The sequence below is a fragment of the Camelus ferus genome, chromosome 29 (assembly GCF_009834535.1).
Source record: "Camelus ferus isolate YT-003-E chromosome 29, BCGSAC_Cfer_1.0, whole genome shotgun sequence".
Classification (NCBI taxonomy): Eukaryota; Metazoa; Chordata; class Mammalia; order Artiodactyla; family Camelidae; genus Camelus; species Camelus ferus.
Window position 1 is genome coordinate 7,751,194 of NC_045724.1, and position 22,034 is coordinate 7,773,227.

Below are 22,034 nucleotides of genomic sequence, written 5' to 3' on the forward strand. Positions count from 1 at the left end.
CAAAGGTGAGAATACTTCTGTCATCCTCAACAGTATTTATCAAGCGTTCCCTCACTGACAGGATTCCAAGCTCAGCAGCCACTAGCGTGGATTCAGAGGAGTAGGAATTGCTCTGCTCCTTTGTCAGGGCTAAGGAAGTCTGGATTTCTAAATTCAAAGCAACCATTCGGCTGCTTCTACAAATCAGGAATCAGTCCGAGATATACAATATATATTTTAAAAACATCTCTCTTCTTGAGGACTCGTGGAACTTCACGCAGCACCCAGTACACGCCACGCCACCACCGAGGCCAGAGTGTGTGGGGTGCGCGCCAGTGTCTATGGGCCAGAGACGTGAGTCCCCGCAGGGAGGGCGGCCTCAGACGCCAAAGCTCAGCCCCGCCACCCTGTCGCCCGCTGAGAGGATCTGGCCGCCAAGGCCTGAAAAAAACAAACAAAAAAATATAATGAATATCCCCAAAGGCCTTTTCTCTCTCTAGACAGCCGAGAAAACAAGCGCTCCACTTCCCCGGAAATTAGATGCACAGGGGAATTCATTCCATCCTGGAGGCTGGGAAGCCCCTGCGGAAGCGCGACCGGCTGCTGGTGGAGACACAGCTCCAGAAACCGAAAAAGAACATTCCCTGAAGTCATGCCTTCCCTGCAAGCGCCGGCTCCCGGGCTGGTGGCCACTGTGGATGGCGCCCTGCCCGTCCGCGGAGCGCCCGGCGCGCCGCCCGGCCAGGTGCATCAGGCCCGTCTCCGCCGGCGGCGCACGCCTCCCGCGCCGGGCACGGGCGGCCCCGCAGCCGAGATTTACCGCGGCGCAGGGCGGCGGCTTCCGGGGCCGCCCGGCGCCCAAGCTCGGATTACAGGTTCACACGGGGGGCCCGGCCCGCGGCCGCCCAGCCCCCTCCGGCGCGCCCTCGCGCGGCCCGGCTCCCCCGCCTGCCCATTCTTCTCCATTCATGCGGACGCCCAGCGCCGCCGCCGCCGCCGCCGCCGCCGCCGCCGCCAGAGCGGCCGCCGTCGCCGCCGCCGCCGGCCGCCCGGATTGGCTGGCGGCCGCGGCGCCGGCACTTTCCCACGGCCCGCGGCGCGTGCGGCTCACCGGCGGCGCTGCAGGCGCGGCCTTGGCTTGTGGCCAGGCCAATCGGGGTGCGCGGAGTGGGGCGGGGCCGCGGCCGTCGGCAGGCTGGTGTCCCAGCATGGCCTCCCCCGCCTGCCCGCCGCCGGCCCACCGCCGCCCGCGCCTCCTCCTTCCCCCCAGCGGAGGCCCGGCGGAGCCCCCGCGGAGCCGACGCACCGCCGCCGGTCTGGGGAGGGCGCGGAGGGCGGGGGCGGGGCGCGCCCTCGCCCTCAGCCTCGCCCCCGCCCCTCCTCTGAGTCGCTGCCAATCAGCGGAACGAGAAGCCTGGATTGGGCGATGGAAGGCGGTTGCCCTGGAGCCACCACCCCGCCCCTCCACCCCCCTCGCCCGCCCCCTCCTCTCCCCCGCCCTCCCCAGGGCCCTGGGAAGGGGCGCAGCGTGGGAAAGGGATGGTTGAGTTTTAACCGGAGGCAGAGCGTGAGTGGGACCAGTGTGTGCGGAACGCGAGCAGCCGAGCGCGGAAAGGCGCAGCTGCTGTTAACTCCTCCCTGCCCGCCGCGCCGGCCCTCCCCCGGAGCCCCTGCGCAGCCAGCATGAAGCGAGCCCACCCCGAGTACAGCTCCTCGGATAGCGAGCTGGACGAGACCATCGAGGTGGAAAAGGAGAGTGCGGATGAGAATGGGTGAGTTGAGGGCGTCAGAGCGGAGCAGGAGCGGGAGGCGAGCGCCGGCTGGCCGCGGTGACAGCGCTCGAGGGCCCGGGGCACGCCGGCGCCCTGCACTGACCTCTGCGCATCTCCCGCAGGCGTCCGCCCCGGGTGAGGGACCCCGAGGCGCTTTCAAGCCAAAGTTGCCAAAGCTGTCTGAGTACTGGGGGGACGTAGGCGCGACCTCTCAGATCAGCTCTTCTCGCTTAACGGCGATTTTTTTCCCCCCTCCTCTCGTTCAGGAACTTGAGTTCGGCTCTAGGTTCCATGTCCCCAACTACATCTTCACAGATCTTGGCCAGGAAAAGACGGAGAGGAGTGAGTCGCTTTACAGTGCTCCTTTTTTGGGGGGGGGGAGGGGGCGGGGATTGTTTTGTTTAATTAATTAACGGAAAGAACCACCTCTCTTCACCTTGGAATTTACAGTCATAATGGAAATGTCCTCCTTTGTTTTGCCTGCCTTCTACAGATCATTGAGAAGCGCCGACGAGACCGGATCAATAACAGTTTGTCTGAGCTGAGAAGGCTGGTACCCAGTGCTTTTGAGAAGCAGGTAATGGAGAAAGTAGATAGAGCCCTCAGTGTAGCTATGCACGCCTTCAGAATCCTTCCCCTCATGAATCTGAACCTCACCCGTGTCTTGGAAAATAACCGCGTTGTTTGTGCGGAGGGAGATGAATTCATCCAGATTCGAACATATTTTGCGAAGACAACTTATTTTGCTTTAGTCTGTACTTTTATGATTTACAAAGCATATATGTGCATCTAAATTTTAAGTTGTTCCCCAAAGGCACTTGGTGCCAAAATTAAAAAAAAAAAAATTTTCCCCCTCTTCTCTTCTGTAGGGATCTGCCAAGCTAGAAAAAGCCGAGATCCTGCAGATGACAGTGGATCACCTGAAAATGCTGCACACCGCGGGGGGGAAAGGTACATCTCCAGTCTGGCGGGGGCCCTGAGTGTTGGGGGTAGAATGAACAGCTGCGGACAGCCAGGACTGGTGCATTCGCTGCCTTATATTTGCTGTGTGCTTTGGGGGTGGGGAGAGAACGTGCGTGGTGTGTGGGACTGCCTGTCAGTGCATTTTCACGTGCACATTTCCTCCAGCGAACTCATCACCCCAACCCTCTGCAAATGAAGCTAATGCACCTTCTTTTGGAAAATACCTATTATGTGTGATGTGCCCATAAAATTGTGATTCAAATCAGGTAGCTCTCACATTTGTTTATTGCCATTCTGAGGAAAAGCTTTTTTTTTTTTTAAAGTATATAAGCTTAATTTCATATACAAGATTTTAAAAGAGTGAACTGCCACATGACTCTTGAGGAAAGAAATCTCTTGCGGTTAACTAGAGAAAACTCAACAGAAGGTGGGAGACGGAGCTCTGTGTGCCTGTCTCCAGCCAGAAAATGCTTCTCTCTGCATCAAGTGCCTAAAAGCCCCGTGATGATAACTTACATCTGTGTGTCTAATGAATTTCACTACTCTGTGGTTTTTCTCTCCTTGATGTATTTTTTGTTGTTGTTGAGGGAATACATTAAAGGAATGAACATAGTTTCATCTGCCGGTAGGGTATAATTCCAGTTTCTGCTTGGCAATTTCTAATTGGGCTTTGAACTTGGATTAGCAAACATATACTCCTCATGTTGATCAATGCAAAGATTTTGGTTGACTCCCAAGTATTTGGACTTTCAGAAGAGCCCGTGAATGCCGTTTTTTAAAGGATGTAGGTATTTTCCAGGAAGGGCTGCCTTTGGGATTGAAATAATTAGGGAAATGAGCGACGCTCTAAGGTTTTTCTTTTGTTCTTTTCCTCAGGCTATTTTGACGCGCACGCCCTCGCTATGGACTATCGGAGTTTGGGGTTTCGGGAATGCCTGGCAGAAGTCGCCCGTTACCTGAGCATCATCGAAGGACTAGATGCCTCTGACCCGCTTCGGGTTCGACTGGTCTCGCATCTGAACAACTACGCCTCCCAGCGGGAAGCGGCGAGCGGTGCCCACGCAGGCCTTGGACACATTCCCTGGGGCAGCGCCTTCGGACATCACCCGCACGTCGCGCACCCCCTGTTGCTGCCCCAGAACAGCCACGGGAACACTGGCACCACGGCCTCGCCCACGGAACCCCACCACCAGGGCAGGTTGGCCACGGCACATCCGGAGGCGCCCGCTTTGCGCGCGCCCCCTAGCGGCGGCCTTGGACCGGTGCTCCCCGTGGTCTCCTCCGCCTCCAAACTCTCGCCGCCCCTGCTCTCCTCCGTGGCCTCCCTGTCGGCCTTTCCCTTCTCTTTTGGCTCCTTCCACTTACTCTCTCCCAATGCACTGAGCCCTTCGGCACCCACGCAGGCAGCAAACCTTGGCAAACCCTATAGACCTTGGGGGACGGAGATTGGAGCTTTTTAAAGAACTGATGCTATAGAATGAGGGCGGGGGAAGACTTAAAATCCCAGCTGAGCTGGGCTGTTGCCAACATCACCTTAAAGTCATCAGTAAGGTAAAAAGAAAAAAAGGTACACTTTCAGATAAATTTTGTTGAAAGACAAAAGGTTTGTTGGTTTACTTTTTTTTTTTAATTTTTTTTATCATGTCATGTATTAGCAGCTTTTAAAAACTAGTTGTTAAATTTTGTTCCAGACATTAAATTGCAATAGTGAGTATAAACCAGCACTTGGTGATAGGTTTGTACTGTGCCTAATTTACTTTGTAAACCTGTCTAAGAAATGATTCCATTTTGGCCTCAAAGTTTTGGGAGGTTTAATATTTAGTAGTTTCAGTCTGTTCTTCTCCTTGTATAGTGACAGTGTCTTTTTAGAATTAATTTTCCAAACCATTCTACACTCAACGCTAACATGACGCTATTTGTTAATTTTTTTGGCAATTTAAGGTGTTGTATAAATAATATTCTTTTTGGGGGGGAACTATATGGAATTTTATATTTCTGAATAAAGCGTTGACAAATCAGATGATCAGCTTTATCCAAGAAAGAAGACTCGGTAATTCTCTGCCTCCTACGGCAGTAAGTTGAATGTACAGCCATCAGGGGCCCAGAATCCGAATGCCTGACCGCTATCTACCAGGACTTGTAGTTCTGGCTTAGTTAGGAGAGGTCCGCATTGGAGCTGGCAGGGAGGGGATGGAAGATAATTGCATAGACTATGCCTGCATTTACCAGCCTCAAGCAATGCAATGCATTTTTAAGCTCACAGATCTCAAATGCACAGATGTTAACATGGATAAGTGATCATGGTGTGCAAGTGGTCAATGAATAGTCCAGTGGAACCTGTTAAATGCGTAACCTAATTCTTCCCGGAGCTACCTTATTTTCTTTTAACTGAAAATTTTTCTGTTGTGTTTTCCTTTTTGATGCATGGAAATGTGGTTGTCGAGATACTTAAAAGGGCTTTGCTGCCTTCTACTTGGTTTGTTTAATTTGATTTGGGCTATAAAAGCATCATTTTACAGGTTTATTCCTATAGCAGGTGTAGTTTAAATGACCTCCTCTGAACTGGGTTTGACCTCTGTTGTACTGATGTGTTGTGACTAAATAAAAAAGAACAAACTCTTCTGCTGTATATGCCTTACATACTTTGGTCTTTCTCTCTGTTGGCTAAGACAAGATAAATTTTCTTTTCTTTTCATTTTGCCTGGTTATCAGTTTTCTTATGTCTAATAATTTCATTATTCTTGGAATTCTAAGCTGCATGAATTTGTGCTATTGAATAAGGTGACTTCACTATGGTGCAGAGCTTTGGTGTGACTCCCACAAGGGGACTTCGCCCTCCAGCTGTTATGTCAGGTGACCTGGCCCTCAACTGGCCATGTATGGACTCAAAACCTCAGTGCAGATTGGAAGTTGGCAGGTGGGAGAGAACTCTGATGAAATCTTATAAAATTGTGTTGACCATTTGACAAATTTTTACTGAGAGCATTTACTACATGCTTAATTCTACGCTGGGAGAACAGAATATTTAAATTCTTTTCTTTCTTTCTTTCTTTTTTTTAATGGCAAAATAAGAAAAGCCAAACTGCTCTCTCTGAGTCCGAGCACCTGAGGCCTGGTGAGCAGTGGCAGGCTGTAATTCTGCACCTGCACCGCTCCAGGAGTCTTTCCTGGCCTTGTTTCCAAGGAATTTGCTTAACCCTGTCGTTGCATTTGGCTCCTGCACTGTGTAGTGCAGAAACCAACACATGCTTTAGGTTAGAACAAAATGCTGCCAGAACAGAGGCAGTCATCTGCGCCCTGGGGGAGAGGAGTGCCTTCCCATTGCCTTAAAAGTCATCCTCCTGCCAATTAAGGAGTGCCGTTTCCTAGCTCGGAGGAAGGAGTTCGCCTTGATCCTGAGGGCAGAAGGGAGGACAAGGAGAAAACCCACTCTGGCGGATGAAACAGAGCCTTCCTTCTCTTTGCCTAACCACCGAGCTCCTGCTCCCTCCTCTGATTAAGAAATGAGGATAAGGAGGCAAAGAGAAGTTTGGCCTTTGAACTTGAGCAGCAACTTCTGGGTCCCTGTGAATGGAATGGATGGCGAGTGTGGCGTTTTTCTGATTGTGGGTTTCAAATGCTAGCTCCCACTCAACCCTCCTCTGTGTGGCCTCGGGGCTTGGTCCCTCCGTGATGCACGGTTGCATTCTTAGCGCTGCCTGCGCCATGCAGAGGCTCTTTCCGCCTGTCATAATGCGGAGATGGAAAGTGTCATGATGATTTCTGCCAAGTGTCAGTTTCATTTTAGCAACCGTGATTTCAAATGGCACTACAGCATTCCTGAACAGCATCGTGCTCAGACCATCTTAGGTGCTCCATGGCACACAGGTTGAGATGGCTGCTAATGTGGTAAAAAAAAAAAAAAAAGAAGTAAAGCCTCTCATTTTGCCGACTCTGCTGGAAGCATGGTGGAACCGTAAACGTGTGGCACATTCCTCTTGTCTTATCAGTGATCCCTATGTCACCACCTGGTTAGTTTTTCTCTTTTTGGTGGGGGGATGGGAGTGGGGGTACTCTTCGAGATTACATAGGTATTCAAAGAAATATTTTGGTTTCTTTTTAAAATCTTTTAAGTTGACAGATTTCTGGAAATGGTAGAGGTGGAGTCTGGGAAACAGGATGGAGTTACGGTGATGAGCCAGAGGTATGTAGAAAAATGAATGTAGGAAAACTCTTATTTTTATTCTGAACTGATGTAGTATGACAAAAATTAACATCAAGGACATTAGTGCCAGCATAATTTTATGCTCTCTCTCTCTCTATATATATATATATATTTATATATATTTATGATACTTCTACACACACAATTTTTATATGGCCTGTCAATTTACCTTATAAAAAATAATATCACTTGTCACAAAGAATCTTGAAAGGCCTCAATAAGTATCTTTTATCTTCATTATATATATTTACCATGAATTAATGACATGAAATATAGGTGTGCAGAATTCTTGCATTAAAAAAGAACCTCTAACTCTAAATCTTTTTTAGATTTAGAAAGAAAAAAATCCAAGATGTATCATTCCTAATGTATTCACTATAGTTCAATTAAGATATGAATTCAGCTTTCTTTTGTCCCACTCTGTTACTCACAAAAATCATGGTATTTTAAACATAGATGACTTATATTTAAAATTCCTCAGAAATTTCTATCTCTAAGTTAGGCTTTTCCCCAGCCCTTCTGGTCTATACCAGTGTCACAGCTTTGATGCCTTCATTAGTTTGCAGTGATGTTTTATAATTAAAATAACTTCAGAGCTAATATCATCTGAGAGACTGCTTCAAATGTGGCCCAATTTCTTTCACAACCGGAGCTCCAGGGAAGAGGGGGGGGGGGGTTGTCTTGGGAAGGGGACCAGAATTCTGGTTCCTGCTCTGCTTTTATCTCATTGAGTGACCTTCGGTAAGTCATTTAAAATTCTCTGGACCCTGCTTTCCTCACCTGTCGGATAAAGTGGTTAGACTAGATGGGGGTCCCGGGTGCACACTCACAGGGTCAGGCACTTGTGGGGAAGGATGCAGGGGTATCGGCCAGTGGGTGCTGACCCAGGGGACACGTTCCTAGCACCTTCACTCTGCAGGGTCACATCGCTTCTACACAGGAATTTGGGTCTAGCATTACTAGATCTTTCAAGTTTTCAGAAGCGTCTCCAATTTTAGATTATTATGTGAAATTGCCCAGTTTATAGAGATTGGTAGCTAATTCACCGAAACCTGCTGCCAGCAAGACTGGGCCAGTGGGCAGCAGCCAACTCAAAGCTACAGGGACTCCAATCTGAAAGCTTCTCTGAGGGCTAAAGTTTTCTAGTCTGTTCGTCATGCATGGCTTATGAATATGCTCAATGGATAAACACATGCCTAACATAAAATAAACAATGCAGTAATTAGGGAGCTGTAGGTGATATTATGTAAAGATAACGGGCAGAGGTTTTTAAAAATTATTTCTGGGTTGTATTTCCTCCTGGAGAGAGAAACTGAAATCATTCTTCTTTTTATTCTGAGAGCCCCTTTAAAAATTTTTTTTATTGCAGTGTAATTGATTTACAATGTTAGTTTCTGGTGTACAACAAAGCGATTCAGTCATCCATCTATCTATACGTACATATATATGTATATTTTTCAGATTCTTTTCCAGCATGTTATTACAAGAAATTAATCTAGTTCTCTGTGCTATACAGTAGGTCTTTGTTGTTTATCTATTTTATATATAGTAATGTGTATCTGTTAATTCTAAACTCCTAATTTATCCCTCCCCCAAACCCCCTTTCCCCTTTGGTAACCATGGTTTATTTTCTATGTTTGTGTCTGTTTTGCAAATAAGTTTATTTGTCTCATTTTTTTTAGATTCCACATATAAATGATACCATGTGGTATTTGTCTTTCTCTGTCTGACTTACTTCACTTAGTAAAATAATCTCTAGGTCCATCCATGTTGCTGCAAATGGCATTATCTCATTCTTTTTTATGGCTGAGTAGTACTGAAATCATTCTTTTGGTTTTAAGTCTGGACCCTTCACAGGAACCTTTCTAAAGGTGCTGTCAACTTGGTCACTTTACCAAGGAGGAAGACGGGGTCTCGGCCCGGTGGCCTTCGATGAAAGAACAAGTGTGTAGCTTGCTGGTGACTCAGCACACTGAGGTCCTTGGAGGCGCCATCTGATTTCAGGAAGAAAGAAATGCCAGCAAAGAGCAAGCTGTTTTGAACCTCAACTTGAAATGTAATGCCTGCCTTGATCTGGATGAGCTGCAGGGCTTTTCACTCAGATGTTTTAGTGCTCTGCTCCGGGGCGGGGGAGGCGAGAAAGAAGCCAAGGGACCTAGAAACCCAGCCTTTCTTTCTGAGCTGTCTGCAGGTATTGACCTGCATTTGCGTCAGAACTTTCCCCCAGGCCCCCAAGTCCCAGAGAAGCCCCAGGTAAACAACTGTGGAGAGACAGGTGTAGGAACAGGGGCAGGTGTCCGGATTTTGTGCCACAAGGCTGTGATATCATGCTTCTTTTAGCATTATCTTGTAAATTTCCCATTGTATTCACTATTATGTTTCTATTTTTTGTGAAGTGCTTCTTGTTGCATTTGGACTTTTAACTCAAGTTAAAAGACAGCGCCTGAATTTGAAAACTCGTAATCATTCATGGGCCGTTGCTAGGTGGTCTCTGGCTTGATTTAGCAGAAGAGACTCGAAAACAACCTATTAGGCAGAGAGAGACTGGCTGTCACCCCCGAGAGAGTTGATTACTAAAAAATTTCTGCAGCTACTTTTATTTATTTATGTTTTATTGTTGTTGTTAATATCTCCCCTGGGGCATGGCTTTGTTTCTGGTGTGTAGGAGTGCTTTATACATGTGGGACTGAATCAGAAAATGAAAGAAGGCCATATCTGAGCCCTTCATCATCCTCTTTGACCTCATTTCCTACCACCGGCCCCTCCATCACTCTGCTCCAGCCACACCACACTCTGCTGTTGCTGGAATGTGCAAGTATGTACTCACCTCCAGGCCCTTGCCCTGGCTTTTCCCTCTGCCTGGAATGTTCTTCCCCCGACTCTGGTCATCTGCCTGTAATCTGTCATCACTAGGGGCTCTGCTCTAAGCCCACCTTCCCCATGTGGTCTCCCCTTAGGACCCTATTTAAAATAGTCCCCCACCTTCACCCCCTCATCTCCCCTCCTGCCGCTCCCTACCGTCCCTTCCTCTTTTGTTTTTCTCCATAGTACTTAGCATCATCTGATGGAATGTCTGTATATTTCACCGATCACTCGTTAACTGTCTGTTGTGCCTGGTGTGTTCACTTCTACGGACAGTCACTTCCTCGGCGCCTGACGTATAGGAGGCACTCAGTAAACATCTTAGTTGAATGAATGAGTGAATCCAGTCCCCCCTTGTTACCACTCAGAAGTGGAACCAAACAGATCCAAACAGTTATGTCTCTATCCCCCTCCATTCCCCACCATGAATCTTTTATTTTAAAAACTACCAGAGAAGGTAATTTCATGTTTCACTTCAATATTTTCACTATTCTAAAATTCTGCTTAAAAAAAGTCGAACTCAAACATTCTCCAAGTCTATTTCCATTTTGGTGTGTGTTTAGTGGGGATGGATGGACACTGGTCACCTGTTTGATATCCCCCACAAAAGACCCTACTCTTATCTGGCCAGCCCACCTCTCCGGTTTGTTCCCATGTCACTCTCTGCCTTGCTCAGGAAACTCCAGCCACCACCTGAACCTGGAGCAAACCAGCTCTGTCTCCTCCCTGGTGCCTCAGTCCCTGTGCCCCTTCTCCCTGGAATGCTTAGCGGACGGCTCTTCCGTTTGGGGTCACAGCCCCACGTCACGGCTCAGAGGGGCCTTCCTCGGTCACCTTGGCAAAGGCAGCTGTTCCCTTTCCCGACTCCTGTCACTCTTTATCCCCTGATGACTCCATGTGGGGTCAAGAGCTGGCTTGAAGCCAGATGCCTGGTCTCCAGATCCCAGTTCTCACTCTTGTTTAAATGCTCTGTGATTCAGTTTCCTCATCTGTAAAATGGGAATGTAATTGTAACTTACAGGTTTCTTGTGAGTTTTACATGTTGTATTTAATATATACATAAAGTACTTAAAACAATGCCTGCACCTAGTAAGCACTCAATAAACACTAATTTTTTTTTAATACCCTACTCTTTCCCCAAAAGGCATTCAGTTCTTAATTCATCTTCACCTCCACCTTCTCTCCAGTTAAGGGGTATCAGCATTTTTTTAAATTGAAATATCATTGGTTTACAGTTTATTGTTTCTGGTGTACAGTATAGTAATTCAGTTATACATATGTGTATATATATGTATATATTCTTTTTTGTATTTTTTCTATTATAGGTTATTACAAGATATTGAATATAGTCCCCTGTGCTATACAGTAGGACCTCATTGTTTATCTCTTTTGTATGTAATAGTTAGTATCTGCAAATTCCAAACCCCTAATTTACCTCCTGCCCTTTCCCCTTTGGTAACCAAAGGTAGTCAACCTTTTAAGATGGCGATGGGGAAACACCACATCTGCATTTACAGAAATGGAGAAAAAAGAAATTCTATTGTGGGAACAGACTACATCCACCCAGGTTTCACAGAAGAGCCACACAGATGAAATGTTTAGACCAAATGTGACCAGGTGAATGAAACTGAGATATCAGAGCTTGAAATAAGTTGGAGTTCTGGAGGGCTAATAAGTAAAATATTTATACTCATGTTTTGAGTATGTAATGAGTGAGTCTTACGGAAGTGGAGACAAGCAGTTGTCAGGTGGAGAGCCACATCCACACACAGGACAGAGACAGTGTAGGCTGTGAAGGGGTGGGGACTTTCATTCTTGACCTTGTTTCTGATTATCAAACAGCCATGGAGTGTAGCAGGATTTTGGGGGCAGCCTTTTCTGTTGGGGGCACAGAAGCAGTCAGGACCTCACCTTCTAAAGAACCAAAACCCACTTGGGATCCAATACCTCCTTTAGGGTTTTTAATAAGAGGACAAACTATCCCTGCCATGTTCAACAATAGCCCCCTAGCTGACCCCATCCCAACTTACGTAAGAAGATGGGGAGAGCACGGGAAAGAAAATGATCGTCACTGTGGGGAGCTGGCCTGGTGGGGCTTCTCTCTCCCCTCCCTGCGGATGTCGGAGAGTTCCAAGGTCTCAGGAGGGATTGCCGTGGCTAAAGGAGGTTACAGGAGTCACTGAAAGTGGGTTCGGGGCTTGGGCCACTGTCAGGGATGAAGGCAGACAGAGCTGCCTCCTTCTGCACAGGTTGTGGTTCTTGGAAAGGGAGGGGGTCAGGGTGAAGCTGAACATTGCCCCCTCTCCAAATACCACACATGTCATCTATTTGGAAAGCATCACATCCGCAGAGGCCTCTGGCATCAGAGGGAAAGCGATAGAGCCAGAGAGAGAACACGGGTGCCTGCCCCTCCCTTTGACTTATATGAGAAGATATCTTGCTCCGTCTTTTCACAGTAACTCATGCCTGTGGTTCTGGGGGCACCACTTATACTGCAGCAGAGATTTGTACACAGAGATGCCAGAATTGGAGGCAGGGTTCTTGAGTGGGAGGAAAAAAGACTCGAGGAGGAGAGAGGGACCTGCTGAGATGAACTTAAATTGTAGCTGGTATTAATCTCTCTCCAGCCAAGAAGAATTCCCAAAGGGAGAGGATAGACCAAAGGATTTCTTTTAGCACACAATTACATAAAACTGATTTTGAAGTTGTTTTTCATCTTCTGCCATAATTAGGCCTTCCTAACCCCGGAAATGTCAGTAAAAAGTCTGATTACAGAGTCATTTCCAGTTACCAATGCTCTAGGACAGTGGATCTTAATTTTGTGAGCATCCCTGGGGAGACTGAGAAACGCCTGATGGCCGATCCACACCCAGACTGGTTACATCAGAAGCTCTAGAGGTGGCATTAGTATTTAAAAAATCCTCCAGGTGATTCAAAAAATATACAGCCATGGTTGTTCATTGTTGCTTTAGGGAAACGAGAGGAAAGTGATGTGGAGCTTGGGGCAAAGCATTCAGGGAAGAGGGAGAGGCCAGACGCTGAAACGGAGGTTGCTTGTGAAGCTGATTAGGGGACAGCCAAGCAGGTGGCAGCCCTTGGGCTGTTACCCCCTTACCTAGGGAGCCTGTATAAGAGTGGCAGGCTTGGCACATGAAAAAGATGCTCAATATTGCTGATTAATCAGAGAAATATAAATCAAAACTACCATGAGGTATCACCTCACACCAGTCAGAAAGGCCATCATTCAAAAGTCTACAAATAGCAAATGCTACAGAGGGTGTAGAGGAAAGGGAACTCTCCTACACTGCTGGTGGGAATGTAATTTGGTGCAGCCATTATAGAGAACAGTATGGAGATTCCCTAAAAAACTAAAAATAGACTTACTATGTGATCCACTCTTGGGCATATATCCAGAGAAAATTCTAATTCAAAAAGATGCATGCACCCCAATATTCATTGAAGTACTATTTGCAATAGCCAAGACAAGGAAGCAAATTAAATGTCCATCGAAGGATGATTAGATAAAGAAGTTGTAGTGTATATATACAATGGAATACTACTCAGCCATAAAAAAGAACGAAACAATGCCATTTGCAGCAACATGGATGGACCTAGAGATGATCATACTCAGTGAAGTAAGTCAGAGACAAATGTCACATGATATCATTTGTATGTGGGATTAAAAAAATGAGACAAATGAACTTATTTACAAAACAAAAAGAGACTCAGACATAGAAAATAAACTTACAGTCACCAAAGGGAAAGTGAGGAGAGGGATAAATAAGGAGTTTGCGATTAGCAGATACACATCACTATATATAAAATAGATAAACAACAACGTCCTACTGTATAGCACAGGAAACTATATTCAGTATCTTGTAATAATCTATAAGGAAAAGGAATATGAAAAACAATATGTGTATATATATATATGTATGACTGAACCACTAGGCTGCACACCAGAAATTAACACAACATTGTAAATCAACTATACCTCAATTAAAGGAAAAAAAGAGCGGCAGACTTGGTCCAGTGATCAAAGGGCATAGGTGGGAAGTAAATGCTGGTCCTCAATGTCAACACTGATTTTCACTGATATTTCCCGTGGCTTAAACTAACTTGCATTTTTCTGTCGATGTGGAGCTTGGCTCCCTTCCAGAGGCACTGAACGCTGGCTGCTGACCTGGAGCTGAGAAACTGTCCCTCTAACCATCTTCCAACCACGTGGTTTCTAGACACAACGCAGTCAATAACTGTGAAGGAAACATATCTTTCTATTAATACAAAGATTTATGTATTGCTGTTTTATTTCAGACATGCTGAGCAATTTAATTAGATCAAGTTATTTTGACATTAAATACCATAATGCACATGTATATTCTTTCTAATTCGATTAAAACATTAGATGTCTCAGTGAATGTTGAGGGGGTAAAATGTTAGAGACTTCTACAATCACTCCCCTCCACTTCCCACTGCCCAGGGTCAGCCATGACATTGTACCTCTATTGAAGCAGAAATCCTCCAAGTCCTTCCAGCAGAGAATTAACTCGCACGTGAACAAGACTGGTACACATTCCTGCCGCATCAGTCACCTGTGGTTCTTGTTAAAAAATAGAGATTACTAGGACTGATCCCAATCTACTGAATTAGATGTGGGCAGGGGTGCAGGGACAGGTTTTTGGAAACCTGGAGGTCCACGGATGTAAGTAGTCCTACAGGATTCGGGGGTGTCTGTTCCCATCACTCCTTCAGGACTCTTCTTGCTCCTGTCATCTCATCACCTATGACGGTTGTGACTCTCAGCGTCTCCGGCTCCCACCCACTCCCCATCCCAGGATCGTGTCTTCTGTAATAATGACAACACTGACAACAATTGTGTCCACGGCAAAGACTGCTGCTTGTCTACTACGCCATTCGTTCTCTCCTGTTTTATTAACAGAATCCCAGTCTTCACGCAGGATGACAACGTGGCCAGTCTTAAGCCCCCATTTGAGCTACGTGTCATCGTGGGGCTACACTCTGCTCAGTGCGCTGCAGTCAGAGCATTGTGCAGGATTTTTGAAAGTAAAGGTAGAGGTGCAATCTTCTATGCCTCTTGCCTCTTCTTCCTCTTGAGGGTGGATGTGTTGGCCAGAGCTCCAGAACCATCCTGGACCTTGAGGTGATGAGCTAAGGGCAATGGAGCCAAAGAGAGAGAAGGATCTGGTCTCTGACATTCAAGGAACGGCTGCTCCGGCCAGGTTCGGGACTGACTGCCTCAGGACTGTTACTGCCTGAGAGAAAAGCAAACACTTCTGTGTTTGAGCCATTGATAAGCTTGGCTTTTTAGTTATTCACTGAATCAAATCCTATGATAATAAGTAACATTTATCGACCATAGCCTCTGCATCAGGCACCGTGCTAAGCTTGTTCCAAGTATTTTCTAATTTAATCCGCATAAAAATCATTTAAGAGAGATTCCATTATTACCCTCATTTTATAAATTAAAAAAATTAACCATAGAGAGATTTTAAGTAACTTGTTTAGTATCACTCAGCTGGTAAGTTCTGGGTGCAGTATTTGAACTCCAGCAGGCAGAGCTTAGGAACCAGACCCCCATTTCTGTACATGAGGATGTCACTCTCATGAGGTTCCTTTGGTATCAAGGGCTGAGAAGGTTTGTGTTCCTCCTGAATGAACCAAACCTCTTTCTCTATTTCTCTATTATTATTGATTCTCTATTATTATATGAATTCCTGCCTACAGTTTTTTCTAGTGAACTGTCCTCAACTCTTGGTCCTCGGAGGAGGGAGTCTGGGGAGAGAACTAAGGAAATGATCTAAAGCTCTGCTCCTGGACTTCTGAATTTATGGGACCAGTTTGCAAACAAACCAGGTACAAACCAACAAACCAAAAAACAGGTGATGGACATAGAGTTCAAAATTTTTATTTTTCAAAGTAAGGGCATGAATAAAAAAAAATACTCTCATCTTCCATGAACAGAATTTCATGAAAAGAGCAAATTTTCATGTGAGAGAAAACATTGAAAATAATCACAAAATAAAGGGCAGCCCTTTAAGCCAAAGAAATTTAATTATACATTTAGCATTTGAAAAATATAGTTCTCTCTCTCTTTCATTTTTTTTTTTTTTTTTTTTGAGGACTAGTGAAAATGTCATTGGGATTTGGGAAACCTCTGGGATCTCAAAAAAGGAGCAGAGAGTTAAAAAGTGGAACTGCTACTGGAGAATGAAGTCAGGCCAAGTGATGTTGAGTACATGTAGCGAGACTGCTATTTGACACCAATACCCATTCTCTCTTTCTTCCTTAGTAATGCAGCTCTGGTGTTTATTTGGGGCAATATCCAGCTAAAACAAATTGTCTATACATCCTTGCAGGTAGGGTCGGCCACGCGACTAAATTCTGACCAATGAGATATAAGCAAACCTGGCGAATGGGATTTCTAGAACTGCGCTTCACTGGAGCTCAGCTACAAAGGGCAACCTCTTGTCTTCCCCTCTCTTTCTCCTCCTGCTTATCTCGGAGGACGTGGTGATTGCTGACTATTGCATCTCTCTTGGACTGAGGAGAGCAAGGCAGAAAGGTGGCATCCTGGGTCTCCGATGACATTTTGGAGCCCTGAACAGCTCACCTTTGGACTTCTTTTACATGAGAGGAGAATTTCTTCTTATCTAAGCTACTACTTAATTTTTTTTCTGTGACATACATCTAACCCTAACAAATACAAAGAGATAACTCCAAATCCATGTTAGACAAAGAGAATCATAATAATATTAAAAAAAACTTCAAGAAATTGACTGTCTTACTTATAGAAAATCAAAGCCAGTGCTGTGAAGTGGCTTACCCAGAGGCACATCACTCAACATTCAGCCTACGAAGATTTATTGAGCTTGTCCTGTGTGTGACTCTTTGCCAGAAGCTGGGGCCACAAAGACAAAGCAGAGTATGATTCACCTTACCCAGAAACTCACAAAATGGAACAAGATCTTTCTCCTTGCACTGTGAGCTTGGTGGTAGATGCTGTCCAGGGACCCTCAACCAGGGGGCTAAGACTGGTCCTGGGGAAAGAAGGACATGGGACAAAGAGGAGAGGTGTCAAGTTGCTGATCACTTGGGGCTATCTTGCAACTTGGAGAAAAAGCAAAGGAGGCAAGAGAAGAAATGGCTGTATTTAACTTCTGTGGTAGTCAAGACTAAAAGGATGCATGGAGACAACGATACAGATTTCCATGTTCTTTTTCTGTAACGTGCACATATGTGTGTAAAATCACATTCACATATGCACACATGCAGCACATAACACAGGAAAAACTTCTCAGGATTGCGTTTCTCTTGCTCCTTTAAAAACATCTTGTGCGTTTGGGTGCATGTTTATATGGTTTATGTGGCATGGGGGTGGGGAGGTGAGGGGCCCCTGGGGATTCTCTCTGAATTCCCTGGGATAGGAAGTTCCCTAAGAAAGCAGGAGCCACTTAAATTCCCACCAAACAACAAAGGACGCACAGCCAAGATAAAAGGAGAGTGGGGGTGGAGAGGAAAAAAAAAAACAAAAAAAAAAACACCTCACCCTGCTTTGGGGAAGCAGGTGCACCCAAAACAAACAATATCATTTCTTCTATTATTTGTAGAGTTTAGAAACAAAACAAAACAAAACAATACTCCACTCCTCCCCTCTGGGGCAGGGGAGGGGGAGGGGACCTCCAGGGATGCTCAGTGCGATGAGATAAAAAAAAAAAAAAGATTGCTTCTCAGCATATGTAACAGAAAAGAAACTAAATACAAAACTAACAAACAAAAGGAAAAGCCGGGGACTACCAGACAATGAGGAAGAGTGGGCCAAATCAAGTTAAAACAGCACAATAATGTTACCTTTGGGTGTGTTTGTGGTCAGCCTCCTGTATCACCATCAGAGTTAATGAAATGTGCCAGGGCACATTTTAACGGCTCCTCACAGGGCTTTTTGCTCGAGACCAGTCCACTGAAGGACAAAGACACAGTGTTTCTGTTTACACAGGGGTTGCCGCCAGCATGTAACACACACAGGCGCTTGGCAGTAAGGACAGCAGAAAAAATCAGAGGTGGATGGTGGGACCTCAGATGCCCCACTCCTCCACTCTCCTGCACCCCTTCTGAAACCTGGGAAGGCTACGGCAATGTGTCTGCCTGGCCAGGTAACATTTGTAAAAATAAATTATTTTGTGCACTTTCAGTGGCCCCCAAATTTATAAGCTTCAGGCCTTACAAAATTTGCATCCACCCTGAGCAGGCTTTATTAAGGTTTCCACTAAAAGCTCTCCCCACTTTTTTTTTTTTTACTAAAAAAATAAACCCCTTGATTTCCCAGGATGCAAGGATGAGGACCCACGCATGGCGGTAGCCAAAGCCAGAAGTCCCAGCTGACAAAGATGGAACAGGACAGAAGGTGTGTCTGGGGAGTGAGAAGATTAAAGAGCTCTAACCTGGGGCTCCCAGGTGAGTTTGGGTCCAGGTCCCCTTGGAAAAGTGTAGCAATGTCGATGGACAGGACCCCCAACTTGCTGAAGCCCTCCACAGCCTGTGCAGGGATCTGGGCTAGCTCTCTGGTATTTTACCATGTAGTATTTAATGTGATTTTGGCCGAATAGTTGAAGGCTTGAAGAACTGCTGTTCACGTCTGCTGCAGGGCTGGGTAGGGGAACTGGCCTCCACTGGGGTCCGCAGGCTGGCTCTGCCCAAGGATGCAGTCAGGTCTACGCGTATCTGGGGGACGGTAGTTACAGGAAGGACTGAGGTGACTTCTGGGAAGAATTCAGGGGAAGAGGGAACTAAGAAAAACTACCAGCCTTGGAACACCAGGGGTTGCTTTGAATACAACACGGTGTCTGTCATCTAGATTTTTCTTACAGCTCAGTCCCCAAGGTCCCAATAAAGAGGGTCCAGAAAATTAAAAAGCCGTTTCGCTACAATGGCTGTAATGGCACTGAGACCCCCCAGGCTGAACCACAGCCCGCTGTGATTGTGATAAGGGTGTTTTCTCCAGAGGTCACTGTCAAAGCCCCATGGAGCACAGAACTAGCCCTGCTCCTTCCCCCGGGAAGGAAGTCTTCTGAGCACAGAGCATCTGGAAAGGGTGCAGAGAAGACATGATGCTTCTGTGGTCTTGGCAGCTTCGGAGTGATGCGGACAAGTTTGGTGGCCACTTGGTGAAATTAGGGCAACAGAAAAATGTTATCACGAGGCTAGAAGAACACGTGAGCTGTCTTTGAGCCACTAAAAAAAAGCTAGCCACGGGGAGCTGGGATCGATAGTAACCACCACAGTCAGCACAAGGCAGCAGTGACAACATAATAATGACTATGAGGATGACAGCACAGGTTGATAATCTATGTTTGTAAGAATGCAATAGTTTACAGTAGCGTATGATTACCGTGGTCCAGGTATCAACACTCTGTCTCCTCTAATGTTCAAACCACAGTAAAGGAGGTGCTCTGATGGGTCCTATGATGACAGCTACTCTACAGATGGGGAAACTGAGTCTCCAGAGGTGGTAAGTAACTTGCCTGGGACTAGCACAGAGCTAGTGTGTCCTGGGGCAGGCAGTCTAGCCTGATCTGTCTGACTCAAAAGCCCACCTTAACTTTCGCATACATGGTAGTGGGAGCAAAGGAAACCAAAGAAATAGTGCTTTTGCTTCTCTTACTGTGAATTGCTTTCAACCATCAGATTGCTGGTGTGACCCGGGAAACATACAATATTATTGTGATAATTAATTAGATTGTACGTGCATTCTTTGTGTATTCATTTCTTGAATGACTGTAGCTAAGCTCTGGGCTATGCTGACTGGTGTCCTTCCATTTTATGAAGATCTCATGCTAAAATTCTAAAAAGGCTGTGTGCTCTTAGAGGTTTCCTATTTCTATTTTGTTACATTTTCCCCCCTTCTAGGCAGTTTTATTTTGCACAATCATAGCTTTTATCTACTTATATCCCAGTGTAGGAAACACCTTCTTCATTACCTATGTTTACATAATTGGACCAAAGACTAACCTTAGTTTATTTCTCGCAAGTCTGGCCAAATTGGGAAGGTTGAATTGTGCCTCTATGACTGAAGGGAGGAAATTGGAAAAATGTTCTGCCAAAATGCGCTCACTGATTTACTGCCGTTGTATACACAAGAATCAAGGTTTACTGTCTGCTTACAGAACTCGACCATGCATAACTAAAGGCATCATTCTGTACAGGTAAGTTAAACGGATTTGTAGAGGAGTCACTGTTCTGGTGAAGAGGAAGATATTTAACTTCATGGAAGATATTTAACTTCATGGAAGTTGAGGGCCCTTTTCTGGGCACCACACCTGCTGAGAAGACAGAATCCATTACAAATGTAATGGTTGAACCAGAATTTCCACACTGCAAAACTCTATGGCTGATAAAGTTTTGCTTGCTGAGTGAGAACACAGTTTGGCGTTTAAATTCGCCTATTGTTTATAACTTATTTCATGGAAACGTTGACTTTGGAAAGGTACACGCTGTGATCTTGACTCTGTATAAAACTAGTTGGGGGTGGGGGAATCATAAGTTTAAGGGGAAACCTATTCTCTTCTGGATAAAAATAGTTCCACTCACTCGATTGCTTTGCAAGGAAAACATCAATTAGATTGAACAATGTTCCCTGTGGAACGTAGATGCCGCGTTGTCTCTGGACACCTCCTTTGAATTTGGTTTGGACTCTGTCATGTCTTCTGTTAGGAGGAAATTATCAACAACAAGAGGAAATCCTGTACTAGTATTGAATAGTCCTTATTTTAAAGGTACTTCCCTTCGTGTGGGAATTGTATGCATCAGAACAACACTACAAAATGTCTGAATTACTTTACAAGGTTGACTTTCAGCCCCATTTTTTTTTCTAAAGATCAACTTATTGTGCTTAAGATATAGTCAATTGTTGAGCTAGACAGCATTCTTCTTGAGCTGCATGGACCTCACCAAGGTGGGGTGGAGGTTAAAACAGCCACAGGAAGCAAAAGGTCCTTAGAGACACCCATGTTTTCTAGCACACACAATGGCTAATAAGTGCTAAAATTACTCTGGAAAGAACCCTTGAGTCACAAACATTTGCCCCTTTTTCACCTATCTTCCGGCTGAGGGGAACTGGGCAATCCTGCCTGTGATTCTCCTCCAGTTGGTTTGGCTCAGCCAAGGGATGGAAGGGAAGGGATGACAACTGGGTCTTGAAGACCTGAGATGGAAGAAGAAAAACTGAAACTTACTTTTCTGCTTCTGAGAGTAGCTCCTGTGGGGAAGGAGCTGCTTAGAAGCAGAAGGAGCCCAAGGGAATCATCTTTATCTCAAAATCTGGCCTCTCATTTAGTCCATGAAACTGATAAGCAGTCCGTAAGGGATGCCTGATGCAGTGTTCTGCGTGCCGACCCCGGCCGCCATGCTTCTCGAACATTCGCAGCAAAAGGAGGAGAACCTGGAGGCCCAGGGGGCTTCGCTCAAAGCAATCAGGTGCAAGTGCAAACATTCCTTGAATTCCTGTATCTTGTCCTGTATCTTGTCTTAAACATTCATAAGCCTCTTGTATTCTGCTCCACTGGTGCATCAATGTTGGCTTCCCTGTAAGTTCAATAGACCATTCCCTGATGATGGAAATGTTCTCTATTTGCACTATCCCATACAGTAGCCACTAGTCACATATGGCTATTGAGCACTTCAAACGTGGCTACAGTAACTGAGGACCTGAATTTTTAATTGTATATCATTTTCATTTATTAATTATTTATTTTTTTGGAGGGGGGGTACTGGGGATTGAACCCAGGACCTCGTGCATGCTAAGCATGCAATCTACCACTTGAGCTATACCCTCCCCCCTAATTTTAATTAATTCAAATGACTAAATGTGACTAGTTGGCTGCCCTATTGGACAGGCCAGTTCTAGATGGATACATTACATTAAGTCACCGGCTTCATGGATTTCCTGTGAATAATAAATAGTAATTACTTTTGGGGACATGTATTGCCTAATGCTCAACCCGGGTCATGGGTGGGTCTAAGTCCACAAGGCAGCTATGATGCTGGCTGTTCTGCTTTCTCTCTGTGGCTCTTGGAAGCCTGGCAGAGGTAAACACCACCACCGCCCAACACCGCTCACCAGCCCGCAACTTCTCTGTGTCTTGGTCAGCATAGCTCTTTACTGCCTGGTGGGTCCCAAGCAGCAGCCATGTGATTTCAGGAAGCCCAAAGATGCTCTGCAGAAGGACCACATGGATGCT

General features: G+C 45.8%; 1 protein-coding gene across 2 annotated transcripts; it reads left to right on the plus strand.

Moving 5' to 3' along the window:
• The first annotated feature begins 1,098 nt into the window (after positions 1 to 1,098).
• On the plus strand, positions 1,099 to 5,343 carry HEY1 (hes related family bHLH transcription factor with YRPW motif 1). 2 transcript variants are annotated; one of them, XM_032469959.1, is made up of 5 exons: positions 1,099 to 1,751; positions 2,018 to 2,093; positions 2,245 to 2,328; positions 2,621 to 2,702; positions 3,591 to 5,343. In XM_032469959.1, the coding sequence occupies exons 1-5, from the start codon at positions 1,663 to 1,665 to the stop codon at positions 4,172 to 4,174; spliced, it is 915 nt and encodes a 304-aa protein (XP_032325850.1). In that variant the 5' UTR covers positions 1,099 to 1,662; the 3' UTR covers positions 4,175 to 5,343. The 2 variants fall into 2 exon arrangements, with proteins under 2 accessions (XP_032325850.1, XP_006195438.1); XM_006195376.3 differs by lacking the exons at positions 1,099 to 1,751; positions 2,018 to 2,093; positions 2,245 to 2,328; positions 2,621 to 2,702 and adding an exon at positions 2,734 to 3,141.
• Positions 5,344 to 22,034: the final 16,691 nt, after the last annotated feature.

What these genes read in the sequence shown, in the direction of transcription:
- HEY1 (XM_032469959.1), top strand. Translation starts at nt 1,663, where the DNA reads ATGAAGCGAGCCCACCCCGAGTACAGCTCCTCGGATAGCGAGCTGGAC. An exon ending in CCAGGAAAAGACGGAGAGGA is followed by an intron (nt 2,094 to 2,244) that starts GTGAGTCGCTTT and finishes TGCCTTCTACAG; the next exon opens with ATCATTGAGAAGCGCCGACG. An exon ending in CCAGTGCTTTTGAGAAGCAG is followed by an intron (nt 2,329 to 2,620) that starts GTAATGGAGAAA and finishes TCTCTTCTGTAG; the next exon opens with GGATCTGCCAAGCTAGAAAA.